This window comes from Battus philenor, unplaced genomic scaffold, assembly GCF_028537555.1.
Source record: "Battus philenor isolate CCGP_79_NKW_IND1 unplaced genomic scaffold, ilBatPhil1.0.hap1 SCAF_24, whole genome shotgun sequence".
Classification (NCBI taxonomy): domain Eukaryota; kingdom Metazoa; phylum Arthropoda; class Insecta; order Lepidoptera; family Papilionidae; genus Battus; species Battus philenor.
This window is the reverse complement of record NW_027181687.1, coordinates 12,011,469-12,030,522: the sequence shown is the minus strand read 5'-3', so window position 1 is coordinate 12,030,522 and position 19,054 is coordinate 12,011,469. Positions and strand designations below refer to the sequence as shown.

The 19,054-nt window shown below is 35.2% G+C and overlaps 3 protein-coding genes across 3 annotated transcripts; all 3 read right to left on the bottom strand.

Annotated features, from left to right (window-relative positions):
- Positions 1-2,338: 2,338 nt before the first annotated feature.
- On the bottom strand, positions 2,339-3,847 carry LOC137924541 (tektin-4-like). The gene has a single exon (XM_068767931.1). The coding sequence runs from the start codon at positions 3,845-3,847 to the stop codon at positions 2,339-2,341; it is 1,509 nt and encodes a 502-aa protein (XP_068624032.1).
- Positions 3,848-5,649: 1,802 nt separating this feature from the next.
- On the bottom strand, positions 5,650-7,146 carry LOC137924591 (tektin-4-like). Its single transcript, XM_068767995.1, has one exon. It carries the CDS (start codon positions 7,144-7,146, stop codon positions 5,650-5,652), a length of 1,497 nt encoding a protein of 498 aa, XP_068624096.1.
- A 10,225-nt stretch (positions 7,147-17,371) lies between these two features.
- On the bottom strand, positions 17,372-17,782 carry LOC137924540 (LHFPL tetraspan subfamily member 3 protein-like). Its single transcript, XM_068767930.1, has one exon. It carries the CDS (start codon positions 17,780-17,782, stop codon positions 17,372-17,374), a length of 411 nt encoding a protein of 136 aa, XP_068624031.1.
- Positions 17,783-19,054: the final 1,272 nt, after the last annotated feature.

Below are 19,054 nucleotides of genomic sequence, written 5' to 3'. Positions count from 1 at the left end.
CAGGGCTTCTGCAATCCACGCGCCACACCATACAACACTGCAAGCATGGCTCCCACTGTAACCACAACCACTGTACTTGTTACACATCGCACAATACACCGTGATAGACACAACAGAATCAAACACTTCATACCACACTGCACGATTCGTTTTCGGGAGCGCCTTCTCACCCCCCAATCGCGACCAGCGTAGGAGATCCGAGATAGATCCACATCCTCCTTCGGGCTGCCGAGTGGTCGACGCTGCCGTCAAACCTCACACACAACACTACACGCATTTGTAAGTGTAGAGATGCCACGTTTGTGCAAACATCATCATGCAACCGAAGTACGTGTGCCCAGGAACAATATTCTGCAAGTTCATGAACCATTTCATTCCGTGGACTCAGTGTTGATGAAGCTGTTAAAGCACTCGTGCTAACGGCATCAACTTCAACAGAAACAATAGTAGTTTAGTTGTCCTGGTTGTTGATAAAGTTGTAACATTGACCGGTTGAAGTCAGCCCTTCGTCAAGTTGTCTCCTATTCACTACAATCTAATTGATTATAAGGAATGGCTAAGTTAGGCGAAGAGAAATACTCCAAAGTACTAAAAATAACTTTATAGATTTGTTTGTGATCTGTAAATAGGTTGTAGTTTCATGACTCCCTCTACCAGCAAATGCTGTGCTATTAAGCAAACTTAACACATAGAAACATCTGCAACCAACTATTGAGTAAGCTTATTTCCCACAACAATCTCTCGCTAGCATCGGCTTTGTTCGCGGACCAAAAAACTTCATTATCTATTGTGTCATCAGTTCAGTTTTCATCAGCGCCTGACGCAACAAATTTGCTAGCCGTGTTCTCGTAACCCGACTTACATGGACAGTTACTTCCATCATTAATTATGAATTAATTTTGTAAATACGTAATTAAGATATTTACGTATGAATATTCATATTCTTGTAGAGATGCTGTAAGATAGTTCATTTTGGAACGTATTATGTAAGACATATGAACTTTTGAGCGAATGTGTTTGAGATAGATTCACTGTTGAACCAATATAGGTTGCAATTATTCAAGTTATGACTGTACAACCTATAGAAGCGAATGCTATTTCAATAATGTTATTATGTGCAGTTTAATAGACGATGTCTAGTCTAAGTATCTTACAGGTTCGTTTATAAGTTTAAATGTAACCAGGCAGTAGGTCAATACGATTTTCTTTTATTTAATGGCCCCCGTTATTGAAGATCTCTCTTCCCCTGGCTCTTTTTTCCTTCAAAATTTCTCTCTTTCTTTCCTCTTTCATGTTTAATATTTTCTATCATTCTGGATCAATACAATTCGCTTACAAGGTGCGTAATATAAAACATATTAGCATTCAGATTATCATCAATAGAAATTTCTAAGATGGCAATTTATTTGAATGTAAGCATATCCCAACACGAACCATTACAATGCTAATAAGAATAAATGACAGCTATTGAATTTGGTTCAGACGTCAATTTTCAATTAAATTTCTTTTACCGCATCGTTAAATAATAAAATTTAAATAAATACATTTAAAAAACTTTTAAGTTAAACGGTTTTTTGATACCCATATTGTGGTGGTTGTGGAAAATATGTACCTAGTCCGCCATATTGGAACGGCGTTCATCTTGAATTTTGACATAATCATCGTGTTTTACTAGTGTAACCCTTTCATTTGATACCCACATTGAGGGGGTTAATGAAAAATATGTAATCCGCCATTTTGTATCGGCGGCCATCTTAAATTTATAATGTTATTGATTTTATTATATTGTATTGTCATCTAAATTAAACGTGTGTACCAAATTTCAGATCAATCTGACAACGGTAAGGTGCTTAAATTTCAATTTCTAATTTTAACCCAAATAAATAAACAAATTCCGTACGGGTCGAACTAAATAAAACCGTTTAATAAATAAAACATTGTTACGTACTCTTCCGCGTGGTATTAGAATTCTTCGAAATGCATGTTACCGCAATTTTTGTGATGACACCTTTGATAGATGCTTACTATAAAGTACCTACACTTGCAGTGACTTCCTGCGACCTAGACTATGTGGTCGGTTTGCCTGGTGGTGGGCCTGCCCACGTCGCGTCTACCGGATCGTGGTCAAGTATAGTACGTGTTAGACTGTACTGTAGTACGGAGCTAAGTAAGGATTCCTATTGTTGATACTTTATATCTTATTTTTTGAATTGCCTTTTTAATTATTAAATAATTTCACTATTACACGAAAAGGAAGTCTAAATAGTGGACAATATTAAAGAAATGCAAAATCAAAGTAACTTTTAATTTAGAATGAACAAAAAATAAAAAAGTATTTTCACCCAGCGGCAAATTCTTCAGGAGTAGGCATGTGTGCGCGTATTCTGCTGCATCTATCTTTGTCTATGTACAAACTCTTTCTCTTGCACGCGATTTCCTTCTCCAAGTCTCCACGGTACTTCATCAGCTCAGACCGAACGCTTTCGGCCTCTCGCAATTTGTTCCCGAAAGCCTCTAATGACTCCTTAACAAGTTTTGCTTCTGCCATTATAGCATACTGAGCGTCATCCCTACAATTTTCCACATTCGGCCTACTGTAGTTCCTCGAATGTAACCTTGTCATCACTAATTTGTTCCTATCATCCATTTTCCTTATCGACTCATTCAAGTGATCGATCAAGTTCTCTAGATCTGCTGTTGTTTGAAGGTTGTCTTTCAAGTTCTTTTCTAAATGATCACACATTCCTTCCATAGCTGCCACTGTTTCTGCGAATGCAGCGTTTGTTCTGTCAGCCTGAGTTTTCATGTCTTCGCTGCCTTTTATAATAGCCGTCATCAGATCGCCGCGTAGCTCTTCTGATTTTTTTCTAACGTCGTCACAATTTCTTATGCTTTCAGCACAGTAGTGTTTCCAGTATTCTAAAGAACATGCGTTTTCAGGCCATCTAACGACACCAGGATGAGACGCTAGTGAGTTAGATTCAGGTGTCAACCTTAAGTTATCTTTATCCAATGTTAAGGTAATGATCTTGTCGTTCAAATCATTTTCGATAACAGTTTTTGCAGCTTTATTATTGGCCATCTGATCTTCGACTTTAGCCAATGTATTCATGAATACACGTCTAATTTCTCCTACAATTGCAACTTCTCTTATCAATTCCTGTTCAGCGTCATCTCTCACCAAGTCCGGTTCATACCTGTGAGTTCGTAGTTCTATGCACTCTCTGGATATTGCTTCAGGCAACATTAAAATTCGACATGCTCCTTTGAGACGCGCTCTATTTGCATCCAGTGCGTCGATTTCTTCAATAATAGCTCTATGAGCTTTTACAACTTCTGATTTCCAGTGATTAAGATCTTGAACTCTTTTATCTAATTCTTTATTGGACTGTTCAAGTTTATTATCAAGGTTGTCAAATGTGTTGGCAACGTCTTTCTTGTATTGAATTTGGAATTTCTTTGCTTTGTCTACTGATCTCGGAGTGAGGATGTATTCGTTGTTCTTTCTCCAGCCGCCAGTGTTGTATCTGGTTATAGAGTATTTGTCGACAACTGGTCTGACTCCTGTGACGCCAGACTGAGGGGTCCAGTCCAAGTGCCCAGCGGCCCAGGGATCTATGGAACCCATACCGAGGAAGTCTCCGCTGGTGGTATCGGTTGGTTGGGGAAGGTATCGCGGGGGAGCATCTGGAGGGTATACCTTTGGTTCCGGTGGTAGTACGCATCCGGGGACATATGGCGAACATTTTGATTTACCCGGTTCCGGTTTGCTAGCAGCTTCTTTCTTAGCTGCACCTTTTGTTTCAGAACCGGGACAAATGTCTGGGCACGTCATACCGGAACTCATTATCCGTAAATTTTGTATAAAATTAATATATAAAAATAAAATTATAAATTAGTCATCTAAATAATGACGTTTGAAATAATGACATTAATACGTCATTTCAAAACTTTTTTTATAATTCAATATAAAAACTTTTTGCACAATTTAACCTTATCGCATATTGACAAGTATAATTTAAGTAAATAAAGTTTACATAATTGTATTTTAGCTGGTAGATAATGATTTTGTTCTACCATAGAGCGCTCCGAGCCCTAGATAGTATAAAAATATTATTCTTTGTACTATAAAGCCACTTATATTGGTGTAATACACGTAAAAATTAATACAATTTGGTATTATATATACACCCCATAAAATAATTATATTAATAGTAACTTTCTTCTATATAGGATTATGATACTTTTGCACGTCCTCACAATATAAATAATGCTAAAGGCGGAAACTTGTAATGACCAATCGATGTATAAGTCGCCTGTTATAGTGTTGCTTTTAAATTTACTGAACGAGCAAAAAAATGAAAAAATACTGGCCACTTTGCCACCATATTTTAATATTAAATCATTCTCACGCGTTAAAATTTAAATTCGAACCCTGAACTCATCAAGTTCCAGAATCAGTACATAGATGGAAATTAATTATATAGCTCTATGTCTCAACTGTATAAACAAATCAGCGCCAATTGCGCAAGCGCAGTGCTTCCCAATCACACCTTTCACACACGGACAAAATTTAAGATCCATTAAAATTGACGCCTTTCACTACCCAGTAACATTTCGGTTCGGTCACAAATGTTTCATAATGTCGCAGGAAATATCGTTGACTAATAGCTGTCCACTCCTTCCAGCTGTTCGACTTAGACAACTTTTTAAATATTATATATATATATATATTGTTACGTGCTGTGGGTTCGGACTCGGAATGTAACACCACTGGTTCACAAGGAGTCCTTTATTCACAAATCAGATGGTCACCCTATTTCAACGCAAATTACATACTGCTATTTTACTGGACTGGGAGTCCGCCGAGCTCTTAGACCTTGGATGGTCTTAGAAGTGACTAGACACAAGGTGTGGACTGTAACTCGTCGATAATATCCGCTTAGTATTCCTAAACAAGGGCGCCCGCCACTTCTGAAAGCGTTGGAAGAAGTAGCGGAAGAAATCGCAGCAACGCTTTTATCTAGTATGATCAGCGGTTGGCATCCCCTGTGACAAACGATCCGACTTCGTTTCCGACGAGACTGGTTGGTTATCGAATTGCGACGATTACAGTGTATGTCACTTGTCTTATTGTCGTCGCGTCGTCCAGGATTACGTTTGGTAAATCACATTATTAAGTTTAAGTGTTCAAAAGAGAATTTACTTTTTGTATATATCTTTAATTTTAAAAAGTTAAACCTATAAATAATGTGACCACTCTAAAATATAGTTTTATTTATTATTTTTTTCTAGTAAACTATTCTACCTTCTACAAGTTTGCGGATAACTATGAAAATGTAACGTAAGGTTGCTATAACAAAGGCGAAGTCCGTTGGGCGAAGCAGTAGTCTACCCATGTAATTTTGCAAAAAGCACAGAAGAGAAGGAAGCTAAGGAGACCACTCATAGAAGAAAGAAGGTAATCGTTAGACAGCGGAGACAAAAAGAAAGAGAAATTCTCTTATAAATACTGCGGTTTTGTAGAATAAAACAATATGTAAATATAACATAAATTTGTTTAACGAAAGTTAGTATAAGAAAATCGATATTGTACTAACAAAAAAAAAATTTTATTAAAAAAAAGCAATTTAACAAAGTCTTGTATTCTTAATAACCAGCCAATTCTAAAGCGGATGGATAGTGCGATCGAACCATTCCACATCTCTCTCTGTCGATATTCAAAGTCTTTCTCTTCGAAGCAATATCTTTTTCTAAAACAATTCTCTTCTCCATTAGCTCTCGTCTTACCTTCTCAGCTTTCTTTAGTTGCCCAAGAAGAGAGGTTACAGTTTCGTGTATTTTTTTCACTTCATCTATTAACCCAAGATGTGGTTGATCTCTAACGCTTTCGCCGTGATATCTATAAGTGTTTCGATTGTCAAGCCTCGTCTGCGCGAGTTTCATCGCCGTATCCATTTTCCTTATCGAATTTTTTAAATTGTCTATTAAGGTTTCCATGTCTGCGATCGTCTGCAGTGTATTTCTCAGAGTTTCTTCTAATTTAGTGCATAGCTCTTGAGTTATGGCCACAGTTTCTGCTAGGATTATATCAGTCCGGTCGGCCTGGGTTCGTAGTTTCCTACCGCCGCTAACTAAAATTGCGTTTAAACTGCCTCGTAAATCCGCTGACTTTTGCCTAGCCGCCTCACAGTTCTGCACATTTTCTCTGCAAAAAAACTCCCAATACTCTAAAGGCGCGGAATATTCTCCAAATCTAGTCGCTCCAGGTTTAAACATGATCGTATTATCTTTTGTGTCGAGTCCTATATTCATAGTTTCAATGTCATATGCGAGAGCCTTATCACACCAATCATACTCGATTCTATGTTTCGCCGCTTTATTTATGGCCATTTGTTCTTCAATTGATTGAAGAGTATTTTTTAATGTAGCTCTCACTTCGCTGACTAGATTCATTTCCTTAATCAGTTCCTGTTCAGCCAAGTCCGAGACCAAATCCGGTTCGTACCGGTTCGAGCGCAACTCCAAACATTCCTTTGATATCGATTCCGGTAACATTAGCACTCTGGTTGCGCCTTTGAGACGCTGTCTTTCTATTTCAAGCATCTCCACTTCGTCTGTAATCGCTTTGCATGCTCTTTCCACTTCCACTTTCCATCTAAACAGATCTTTCGCTTTTTGCTTCAATCTTTCGTTATTGTCGTTCTGTTGTTTATCTATGGTACCGAAGGCTTGCATCATGGCTGTTTTAGCGTTGTAATCAATTATGTTTGATTCTGTGATGACCGTGGGGTCGAGTATACTTTCGTTATGGTGTCGCCATTCTTCTAATGAATATCGACTTATGGAATATTTATTGACTTTTGGTCTTGTTCCAGTCATACCTGCGAGCGGAGTCCAATCAACTTTACCATCTGGACCTGGTTTTATTTCTAGAAGACGCTTTTCGTCAGACGCTGCCATTGGTTGTTCCGACTCTTGGAATTCTTCGGCGGGCTTTCCATCATCAGCCACTTTAGCCTCTTCGGCCGATTTGATCTCTTCCTTCACTTGTTCGGGTGTCTTTTTCGCTTTCTTAAATGCACCGATATTCGTGCATACTTTAGGACATTTATCTTTTTCGGGAAAAGAAGTCAATTCAGTCATTGTATAGGATTAAGAAAAAATTAATATTTAAATAAATAAAATCAAACTGTAAGTAAATTTATGATACGTTTATTCGACATGTCAAATAATTTTTTAATCATTTTGACATATTGTCAAAGCATATCGGTTTTGTTTTTAAATACGTAAAACCTTTTTGGAGAATTTGTGAATATTTAGAATAAAAATAGCGTTCTGCATTGTGTTCTTTCGTAACATAGTTGATAGCTAATTTGTTTTTCGTAGTAAGAACTGTGTGAACTTTATTTGTTGTAATATTATGTTTTGTTTATATGTTTGTTTCAGTTGTTTAATAACACATCAAGATCTAATAATTAAAGTGTTTTTTTTTTGTGTATAATCGTTTTATGTGCAGCATAATATTGATAATCCTTTTAAAGAAAACTTAAACCTTAATCCTTGAGCACCAGATATATTATATATTGTATTGTGTCGTGTTGGTATGTTTTGATTTTAAGTTTTCTAATTTTGGTGATTTTTTTAATTAAAATTAAGTTTTTATTTTATATACACCTTTTTAAATGAGTTAAATATTATCTTATAATAAAAGGGATAATTTCAAAGAATAACAGGTTATACTCTTTAAAAATAAAAGTAATATATCCACGTAGATTACATCTGAATTGCACAAAATTTAGAAATTCAATTCGCGATGTTAATATAAAGATATGGTTTAAAATGTGCAAACGCATGTTGTAAATTTCCTTTGTATCTCTAGATGTGTTTCAAACATGACATCTATAATTTTCTTTCGTTTAAAACTGGTATACTCTCCGCAGATAGCGTATCATTTCATTATTTCACCATGAAATGAAACTTGAATCTACTTACGAGAGCGATATAACTTAGAAAGTGATCACACTACGACCGTCACAAATCCGGAATCTGGACCGGAAATCCGGCGCTAGTTGAACCTCCTACAGATCTTGTAACAACTTGAGAAGTTGAAGAAGGAGCATCATCATGTCAGCTGAGTAGCATTGACTTCCTCAAAGATCGATGCAATGATCGTTCATGTGCTGCCCGCATGCAGTAACTTCCCATGACCTTATCTATGTTATCGGTCAACTTGGTGGGGGGGTCGGGGGAGGGGGGTTTGGGCAAAATCAAGCCGCGTGTGTAGTATGAATAAAATATACTTATATAAACAATGGATCTTAATATAAGTCAATTATTCCTGTTCCAAATGACAGTAATTTTGTAAATGACATAATAACGGTATTCGAGTCATAGTTTTTATTGTAATGAGAAATTTCACCGGCGCATGCGCACGCGTTGGTTTCAAAAACAAAAAACGTGGTTACTAATGCAGCAATTTTGATTTTCCTACCTAATAATGTATTTATAATTACAATGACAGTGTAATTAGCATATAATTATTACTTCTGACAATTACGCAATTTGATTAGTAATGATTTTTGAATTATGTATTATAGCGAATTTGTAAGTAAGCATTTATATTTATTAATAACAATGAATCATCAAATGCGTTGCCACGCGAATAATGAAAGTTTTTTTTTCTTAAAACTCGTGCACCATTCCTATGGATAGAAAAAAAAATTCCGGATAAGGATCCGGCGGAGGGAGTAGCGAGTGGTAAAACAGCGAAAAACCTCTTTAACTTGCTGAAACATTTAGGTCTGTCATGAGCGAGCATCAGATCGATCTGGACTGGGCTTCTAACGCAGCATTGCTAGGGTCATTTAAAATTGGTCGATGAAGACGAATTGCGAACCAAGGGAATCCCCTGAACGTCGTCGCGGGTCGTCAGCCCCGAGAATCTACAATCATATCTCTCTACGACGCGATGGAGTGTTACATATTAAAAATAAATATTGTTTATGCAAACGATGCGAATTACATAACTACCACCGCTACTGCCACCACTCCACGGGGCATCTTCAGGAGTGATGTTACACCGATTAGTGCCAAATACAGTGTCTTTGGCACTTTTGCCGCATGCGCATTTATCAACGGGCTGGTGGGCGGTGCACTTTATACTACGACTATGACTGCATGTGCGGAAGTAGCTTTATATTAGTCCTTCTCTTACTTAGGATGGACTTCCGCAAAATAACGCCTGATTCCATTAAATGTTTATTACATATCATCATTATATATCATATCTGACAGAAGACAGACCCGTCGTATCCAAGAGAAAAAATAAATTCTTCTTCATTTTTAAAGCCGATGGACGCCCACTGCAAGTCATACGCCTCCACAATGGTCACGAGGACCAGTCCTGCACTGTCCGCATCCAGCTATTTTCCGCGACCTGAACTATGTCTTTGGTCTACCTACTGGGTGACCTACTCACGTCCTGTCTACCGGCTCGTGGTCGCCACTCGAGAACCTTTCGGGCTCCTTCCATTTCATACGAGCAATTCTTCGAGCTACGTCGGTGATCTTGGTTCTTCAGCGGATCTCATTCTAATTCGATCTCACAGCGAAACTCCGACCACAGCCCTCTCCATTGCTCTATGGGCAACCTTGAGCTTTCTTATAAGAAAAATAAATTAACGTAACATATTTCAGACTGATCACATTATACAAGGTAACAAATGAGCTATACATTCACCCATTCAAAACTTTTACATCAACCAAAATATAAAATATCGATATTCCTAATGAATCGATTTAAATTATTTCGTAACTATTATAATTGATATCGATATTACGAAATAAAAATCGATAAATCGTTAAGTATAAATGCCGCGTCAGTAGTGAAGGGACCTTACGATATATTGCCTAATGCATATACAACCTTGGCTTCAACTGATCGACTCTGCGAACGTCACGTTTACTGCAGTTTTATTATACTGCACTGATAAATTTCGTATAGTCACATCATTTATATTGCCACGTATTTATTTGACAAAAAAATTTATGTGCAAAAACTGTACACGGCGAAATAGATGCTCTAATACAGAATTCCCCAAACTTTTTTGTGTCGTAGACCCCTTGCCATGTTTTTCCGTGTTGGGTAGACCCCCTACTTACCTGATATTGATTTCCTGTAAATTTCTAACTGTAGTGAAGTTTAGTGTTAAAAACTTTTATTATTTATACATTTATTAATTGAATTTAAATTAAAACTACTCAAAATAAAATTTTGTATCTGTTGTGTAAAATATACATAAAATATTAATAATTTTTTACTTCATAGGTACTTTTATAAATAATGTAAATGTTTTGATATTATAAGATAGTATGATGTAAGTAAATAGGTACTATCAGTGTACGTGTTGAGATCGACTATCGTGGACCAGCATTTTCATTTCATGGACCCCCAATTTTTTTTGCTGACGTACACCCCTTGCAGTTTGTCATAGACCCCTAGGGGTCGATATAGACCACTTTGGGAATCACTGCTCTAACATATCATTATACAACTGAAACGAAGATAAATATATACGCAATTAACGGGCGGAAGCGAGATACCATTAGAGTACGTTGAGAAGGAAGATGTTGTTGATAGAGATGCTATCACATATAACATTTATGCAGCACTGTAAGAAGATGTAGAGTCTTTTTTCGACTTCTCTTTCCTGCAATCGAAACTGATAAATAAGGTACAGCCCAGAGTGCCTCATATTACAAAACATCTCACGTACGAGTTTTTGACCAATAAAGTAAATTACATAGTGGCCTCTATTCTTTTGGAAGGAGTCAATTTGAACACAGTATTCTACTCTAAGCATTATTTGGCTGCCGTAATGATTTCGTGAACCTAATGCCAGATGGGCTGACGAGATCATGACAACGGCAGGTCACATGTGGCTCCAAGTTGCCAAAGATGGAGAAGAATGGAAAGCTTTGGCGGAGGCTTTTACTATGAGAGGGTCCATACAAACTTAGTACAAAATTATCAAAACAATTTTTTAAAATTACTAATTTTAAGTCATTTGTATAGAATTAAATAAAGGTTTATTATTATTAATACTATTCCACAATAAACAACTGAATGAGATTTACAGCTTTATCGAGCATGAAATTCTCATCGGAAGTCATACAATAATGAAAAAATATATTAAGTACACGCGAATGTATTCTTTTACGGATGTAATTATGTTTGTATATAAAGGTTAAAAGTTGTCTGTATTTATAAACTTTCAACGGGAATGAAGAAATATGATGGCGTTGACTAGTCGGGGAGAGGCTGCTGTCTTTGCTTAGGGTTTCTCCACGAGACCGAATCATCAATGAGGAGAACCGTAGAACGAACACAGTTCAGCAGATTAACAAGTTGAAGGCAGTGTACAGGCTAAACATATCGCTGAAGTAATGGTGACCGGTCCGATAAACTCAGTGCAGGACATTCACAAATAAGATTGTGGGATTCTTTCTAAGACCAGAAGATCCTGGAGGTAATAACAACACGAAGTCCGAAGTAGAATTGTGTATGTTCGTTTTGTTTCTGAAGATGTTAATGCTGTTATCCCTAAGGCTTTTACAGCTTCATCGGTACTGAGTTCACGGAGCGGAAGGGTCCGTGAACTAGATTTAAAACTAGAAACTAAAAGCTGGTGGGGCGCCTACCAGTTGCACGGGGACGCTCGCACGTTGTTAAGGCTCTTCGCGGTAGAGCTTTGACGGGGTGTGTTGCTGGAGTGTGCTTGTGTGTTAGGACGGCAGCGTGGACCACGGGCGAGCCGAAGAGTGAACCGGATCCAACCACAGTTCGTCCACGCTGTTCGCGGTAAGGGAGCGGGCGGCCGCTCACTAAAAACGGGTGTAGTGGCGTGGTGGATGATGTTTTGTTATGTAGAACGCGACGACCTGTGTAAAGTGTTGCAAGTGCAGTGGTTGCTGGTGTATTTTCATCAAGCTTAGCCCATATTTTTACCGATTTAAAACTATGAAATGTTGAACCAATAAATATCGTCAGCCAATCACGCGTCGAGAAGTATTGTATAGCGCTCTCTTTCGCACTATGTATATGAAGAATTACATTTCTGTGGGATTCCCTTTTTCTATGTAATTTCTACAAGTTGGACAGACCACTTTGTTAAGACATATTAAACCTATGAGGCTTATGTCTAACCCTGGACGCTCTAATAAAGTGATGATAATGCTTGTATTTTTATTTTTATTTTTAAAGAGATGAATTGAACAAAATTCTTTGTTAATAGTGTCGGAATATTCTGGAAGCAAGCAGCTTTCTACAGATTCTATTGTCAATCCATGGGAGGGCCTATATCCACAGTGTATGTATTAACACCGAAATGATGATACAGCCCAGAGTTTATAAGAAAAAAAAAGGTAGAATGAAGCATCAATAACGGTTTAAGTGTAAAATGTATATAATGAATGTAGTCAGACAAAGAGTTCGTTGTTAAATCAAATTGGAACATATCGCGGTTATGTCAATAAACTTTTACTTTTTTAGACGCAACACTTTACGCCGGCACTAAGTAATTTTTACATGGAGCCTATAATAATAACTTTTTTTATTTAAACCATTATCCACCGTCTTATATTATCAAAATTATTATATGTAAATATTTTATTAAAATATTAGCTGTCCGCTAAATACTTTTATAATATTTTTATAATGCCGATAAATACTTTTTAAAATTGAATTCAAGTGCATTTTTCCAATATTAAGGACAATCTGTCCGCGTTTTGCACTTAATAAAGATAATAAGATAACACCGCGAAGTTCATTCAATCAAGAACCTTATTGGTAGCATCGCTCATAAAACGTGTTCAGAATAAATTACTTCTGTGATGTAATGACATAGTAATAGACTATTTGTCCTTCAAATAAATGTCAAATTCCTAAAGAGATATTATTTTTAATTTAAAACACAATCTACTTTCGATATATGCATTATTATAAAGTTTTAGCAATGACCTAATTTATTTTAAAAGTTTGATTACTAAGCAATATTTGCAAAAATGTACTAAAACTACGGGACATATTATGGCTTGATTTAGTCAAAAATAAACATTATTATTTATATATGAAGTATCAATAAATTTTAATAATGCTTTTTTTAAAAGGAATAATAAATGTAAAGTGGTTTTGTATAAGATTAGGATTGACTTTAGTGGACAGTATTTAATTAAAAGGCCTTGGTCCAGAGAATGAATTAATTTATTATGAATTAATTTTACAAGGAAGCGAAAACACGTGTGCTCGGTGACGGTAGGGAGCAGAGAGAGAGCACAGATAAAAACATATTTTACAGATTCGCCAAACCATAGATAAAATCTTCACTAAAACATATTTTGTTGGTACTATTGCCAACAGGTTTTGTTTTTAAAAATTAAAATCATCATTTCATTTGATGATAACGATGATGGTTTGTACAGAGTTGGACGACATATCCCACGTAGATTGAGAACAGTTAGCGTTTGGTTTTTTAATGTTCAGATAGCGGTGCGACCAGGTTACACGGGGCTTTGCTCCTTGTTTATAAATACCAGTCTTTATACTCTGTTTTAATAGCACACGCATTTTAATAACATCAAATAAAAGATATCTTTATTTAAGTAGTCATTTGTACGAAATTTTTAATCGTGGATATTTTTTAACACCATAAAAAGTTCGGAAAAGAACCAAGGTCACTGATATCGCCCAAAATATTGTCAAAAGGTTCTCTAGTGGCCACCACAAATCGGTAGACGCGTCATGCCACCCATTAAGGGAACCGATGGCAAGGCCAAGCCATATTTTCACTTATATATATATATATATATATATATATATATATATATATATATATATATATATATATATATATACTATAATATATTTTTATGTAAGTATATATGTAATGTTTCGACATTGTTGTCCAGTAAAAAAATTCGTCGCACGTGTATTGCCATCGTAAAGATTTCGACATGCAGCATTTTATGCGTCACGAAATGTCACTTTTGTTATCTGTGACGTTTTTAACTTTCATTGCAGTTCCACCGCAAATGTCAAACTTGCGAAAACTTTTTATTTCGATTTTTACTTCGTAAAACCTTCTTGGAGGTGCTCTGAGGATGGAACAAGTTAGAAACATACGACAGTCCCTCTAGCTATAGTTTAAATTTTATAAATCTCCGAACTTGCGTGCTTTCTTAAAACTTGCAATAAAATTACTTTTCTGATTTCACCGGATTTGCAGAGAAGGGTTTATTTAATGTTTTTTTTTTTTGCACCAAACTTACATTGATGCCTGATGACATTTTCAGATCACTTTGTAATATGCTTCTTTAGTAATAGCGTGTACATTGTGCCATAAAAAATTTACTAAGTGAATGACGTCAAGAACAGGGTATACGAAATTTGTTTTTGCTTCTGGAATTTACATGAACAAGGAGATTGCTTACAAGTATAAAAGCTTTAAAGTGTTGAATGTGTAGCTCATTTCTCAGCATGGTTTCTAGATTTTATACATATTTAATAATAATTCGAGTATAAAGTGACAGTCTGGCAAAATTAATATTTTATATTGGAATGCGACAAGCCTATGACTTCTGAATAAAATCTGCAGCACAGATAGAAAACAATAATTAATTTTAATATGTATTATTTCATAATTTAAACATACAAATTTTTAAAACGCTTTTTCATACTATAAACACATTACCTTATTATTATTGAAACCATTGATTTTGTATAGGGTAATCTCAACTTGTACATTTCTTTTCAAAAGAATTTAGAATTTTGACCAAATATGACCAAAAATGTGATAAATAAGTTCCGTTTTAAAACCGAAATAAAATGACGTAAAATCAAATATGGCGTAATTTGGTTCGCTAACCTCAAAATAGATATTTCCGGTTAGTTTAACAGTAACAATACAATGCGTATAACTTTACCGCACATTGTTACAGTTAGTTTGATTCCCAGCTGTGATAATTTTATTGTCTACACAGATTAAAAATACTAAATGTATAATTAAAAAAAAATTCGAGCAGAAAATAACATTCGCTTTTGAATCGTCGATTATTTTAACATTTTAAGCACCAAGCTGCCGCCGGCTCGGGATGCTGATCTGATATACCGGACAGAAACTCAACAGTGGCTTTATAAATGAAATTTAAAAACATTTGATACTATATATACTGTGATAAAAAAGTAAGGTGAAACTCTCGGGCAATATGAAGGTAGGCAAGTTTTTTTTCCTAGGTTGGTAGGAATGTCTATAAAATTTGCCAAGTGTCTGTGTGTCAAATATTGTATTTTGACAAACGCGTCAAATGTCGATTGGTGCTAAATCACTCGGTTATTTGGAAACAAAGCGTCAAGAACGCGACTGATGTCGTTCCGCAACCACCGTATTCGCCTGATTTGGCTTCCTTCCAACATCTGGCTGTTCAGCAAACTCAATAGGCCAATGCGCGAACGCCGTTTTGACACGATTGAGGACATAAAAACTGAATCGAAAAACATTTTGATCGCTATACTAGAAAAAGATAATTCCGAAAGTTTCGAAGACTGCAAAACGTGTTTCATCGAACGGGTATTACTTAGAAATGAATAAAATTGATTTGGAAAAATAAACATAAAACTAACATTTTATAAACAAATTTATTTTACTTTTTGATCACAGTACTATATTATAACATCAACCCTGCAAATGATCCAATTAACCAATCTCTACGTATTAAATTTTACTAATATCTTTTTTAGAAAAAGGAAAATTTTCGAGAGGAAGTCCTATATGAAATAAATATCCTTACGTTGCAACAAACAATAAACTCCCGGTTTTATTTAACGTCATATTAAAAAAAAAAAAAAAAAGAACGCTCCATATAATCGAACCGATAGTGCTCCTACGTGATTTAAGTCGAAAATCTACGACTAATGTGTATTACCAGTTAATTTTTAAAACACCAAGAGGTTTTAGTGAGTTACACTTTTTCTACAAATACATTAGTTTATAAATAAATATAAATGCATACTAATAACCCTAACCCTAAGCCTAACTTTCGAGTATGCAGGTATTCCTTCGTGTCTAACGCTGTTAGATTTTATTGTCATTACGGAAGGCTTCCTTCCATCAATATTTCTTGTATTTTTTAAATAAGAATTAATAATTCGAAATTTCAACATGCAAAAACATAACGCAATCCTTGATTCTCAATTCGGTGAAACTGTAGTATGTAAAGGCCCAAACCGAGGCTCAACAGGGAGCCCGCGAGCTTCGATACCCTAAAAGAGGTTTTTGACTAAGCGCTCTGCTCCCTTGAATTCAAGGACACTATAAAAAATGCGTTGTTTGTGACATAATTGTGCAAATGTCAAATAACTATTGAAATGAACAAGTTTTTATGAATAATGTTAATTACCGCAAAATATATCAACATTAATATTCGGTACAAAAAAAGGAATCGAATCGAATTTGCATAAACAAAACGCAAAATGTCATTTTTTTCAACTCCAAACACCACGGTTTAAGCTAAATAAAAAGTGAATTTTTCAATTATGTCGTTTCCCGCATAAAACAATATGACAACTATTTTTTTAATAGCTAAAGGAATCTAGCCCGTCGAGCCACACCTGCTTCTTGGCCGGATGTTTAGTGCACCTGGTCGACGTACCTGTATTTATTTATCCACTATAGGTTTAAGTTCTCGTTTTTTCCTAACAGGGAAAATCATGCAAAATACTACATTCCAATTTCTTTATTTTTTTTAAAGCCGTTTCCGTGTAATTGACATTTAGAAAACGTGACTAAGAAGGAAATTATTTTATGACATCATCTTAACTAACCATCCATTTTTAATCATAAATAAATTCCATTTTTTATCATAAATACAAAAAAAAAACAACATAAAATTTAAATCTTAAATATAGTATAAAACGAGACAACGTTCCGGATAAGCGAAGAAAAGCTCAAGATGCTAAAATACCTATAAGGATTCACTTCCGCATATTAACTTGTACACTATAGCACTGAGTATTAGTTGATTTTAATTTAATTACTGTCATAAGTAAATAAAAAAATACACCAGTTAAAAAAACAAATGTTTTGTATTTATATCTTTTAATATTAGAAATATAACTTAGGATTATTACCAACAGACTGGCAATCAATATTGCAAGGTCGGTTAATGAAAAATATCAAAACTACTTTCACTCCCTACATCTCAACAGTTTTAAAGCGACTTGTGGGCGACAATGTAAACAAAATCAGCGTTAACGGTAAATATAGTGGTAATTTACATGACACTGCCGGGCGTTATTATTTAGGATATGTCCAATTTACTCACCTGATAAAAGTTGCAACCATCCACAGATGTGAAAAACAGTTGTTGACTGGCAAAAGAAGAACAACAGCATAGCGCATATCGTAAACAGAGCCAATGCGACCGCCAATCCCACCAACACAGTCGCTATCTTGAACACGAAACCGTTTATGGAGAAGAAGTCATCCAGTCTTCCCTTACAATCTTCAACAGATTCGTCAGCCCTGCAAATCTGCCACAAACCAAACTTTCTCGGGTACTCTGTCTCTAAATCACCGATCCACTCCGGCGTCACGAAGGCGACAACGCTTATAATCGCATAGCAAATTGTGAATATGGCCCAAAGCACACCTATAGCTTTCGAATTACGGACGTAGTTTGTAGCGTATAAGTGTGACGAATCGACGTATTCAATTTTTGAGCCCATTTTGTCGAGTTGAGTATTAACAATAATAACAAACTTATTCACTACACATTTTAATATTGAACACTTTTTAAAAGCATTTGCTGGATCGCAATGTCTTCATATCACAAAGGCTATATTTTAACCGACACGAGGACACGAGAAACACGATAGCGACCGAGCGAACGTAATACGAGGTACAGCCCCACGACCTCTCGCTGCGCGCCATTCCTAACTATTCTGGTGGTGGGGATAACTAATTTAACTGAACTTAACATGAATGTGGTAAATTTTGAAACGATTTCACGATCCAACATAAATTTATAAACCACCACATAGTATTATAAAAACCGCTAATATTTTTTAAAATATTTCATAGAATGTAGTTACCATCATATCTAAATGTACCGTGATTTTAAACACTATTACATATGTCATAGCGCCATCTTATCAAAATTGGGAGAATCGCTAAACTAAACAGTAAATGTATAGTTCCTCTATGGTATTACACACAATAATGTTATAAATTTTACTATAGATTTATAATAATTATTAAACAAAAGACAGAGAGAATTTATATTGGAAAAAAGAATGGTTTCAACTGCCACAGTATGTAGATTAGCTTAAGAAATTATAATGTTAAGGTGTTTTATGTAGCAATATAATATATATATATCAAATAGTGGACAATCTTGGTAATTATAGTCTTTTCTATTAGCGTAGAGTAACTATAGTTCTTTGGTTCCTCATATGTATATATATGAGGAATAAGTTATATTTGCACTTTTTTTCGGAAGTTGGTTAGTTTGTATGAGTCAACATTTTAATTAAAATTAAAAATATTATATTTTAACGCCATCTAGACTTGAAATACATTATGTCTATTTACGTGGATTTTGTTACCACGCTACAGCTACGGTTTTTTCTACGTAACAGCATTTCAGATAAAAATTGGTCGACTTAAACCGTAACAAATTGATAAGTAATATTAGGAATAGTATTTGTAATTGTAACTTAAGCTCTAAACCGATACATTGTATTGAAATAATTAAGATGTAGTCCTGTTACAACAATATATTGAAGTGTCAGTTTTAGGAGAACTTTATATTATTTTATCACTCTTTTCACATTATTTTATTGGCTAAGTATTAATAATTGAAAGATGAATTATAACAACTATAACTTTGATATAAAATATAAATTACTCTCCCTTTTTTTAAAAAAAGTGAAGTTATCTATTGAGTTAAAACAATATTGAGAACTAGCAACACTTTTAAGATATATCAAACTTTTTAT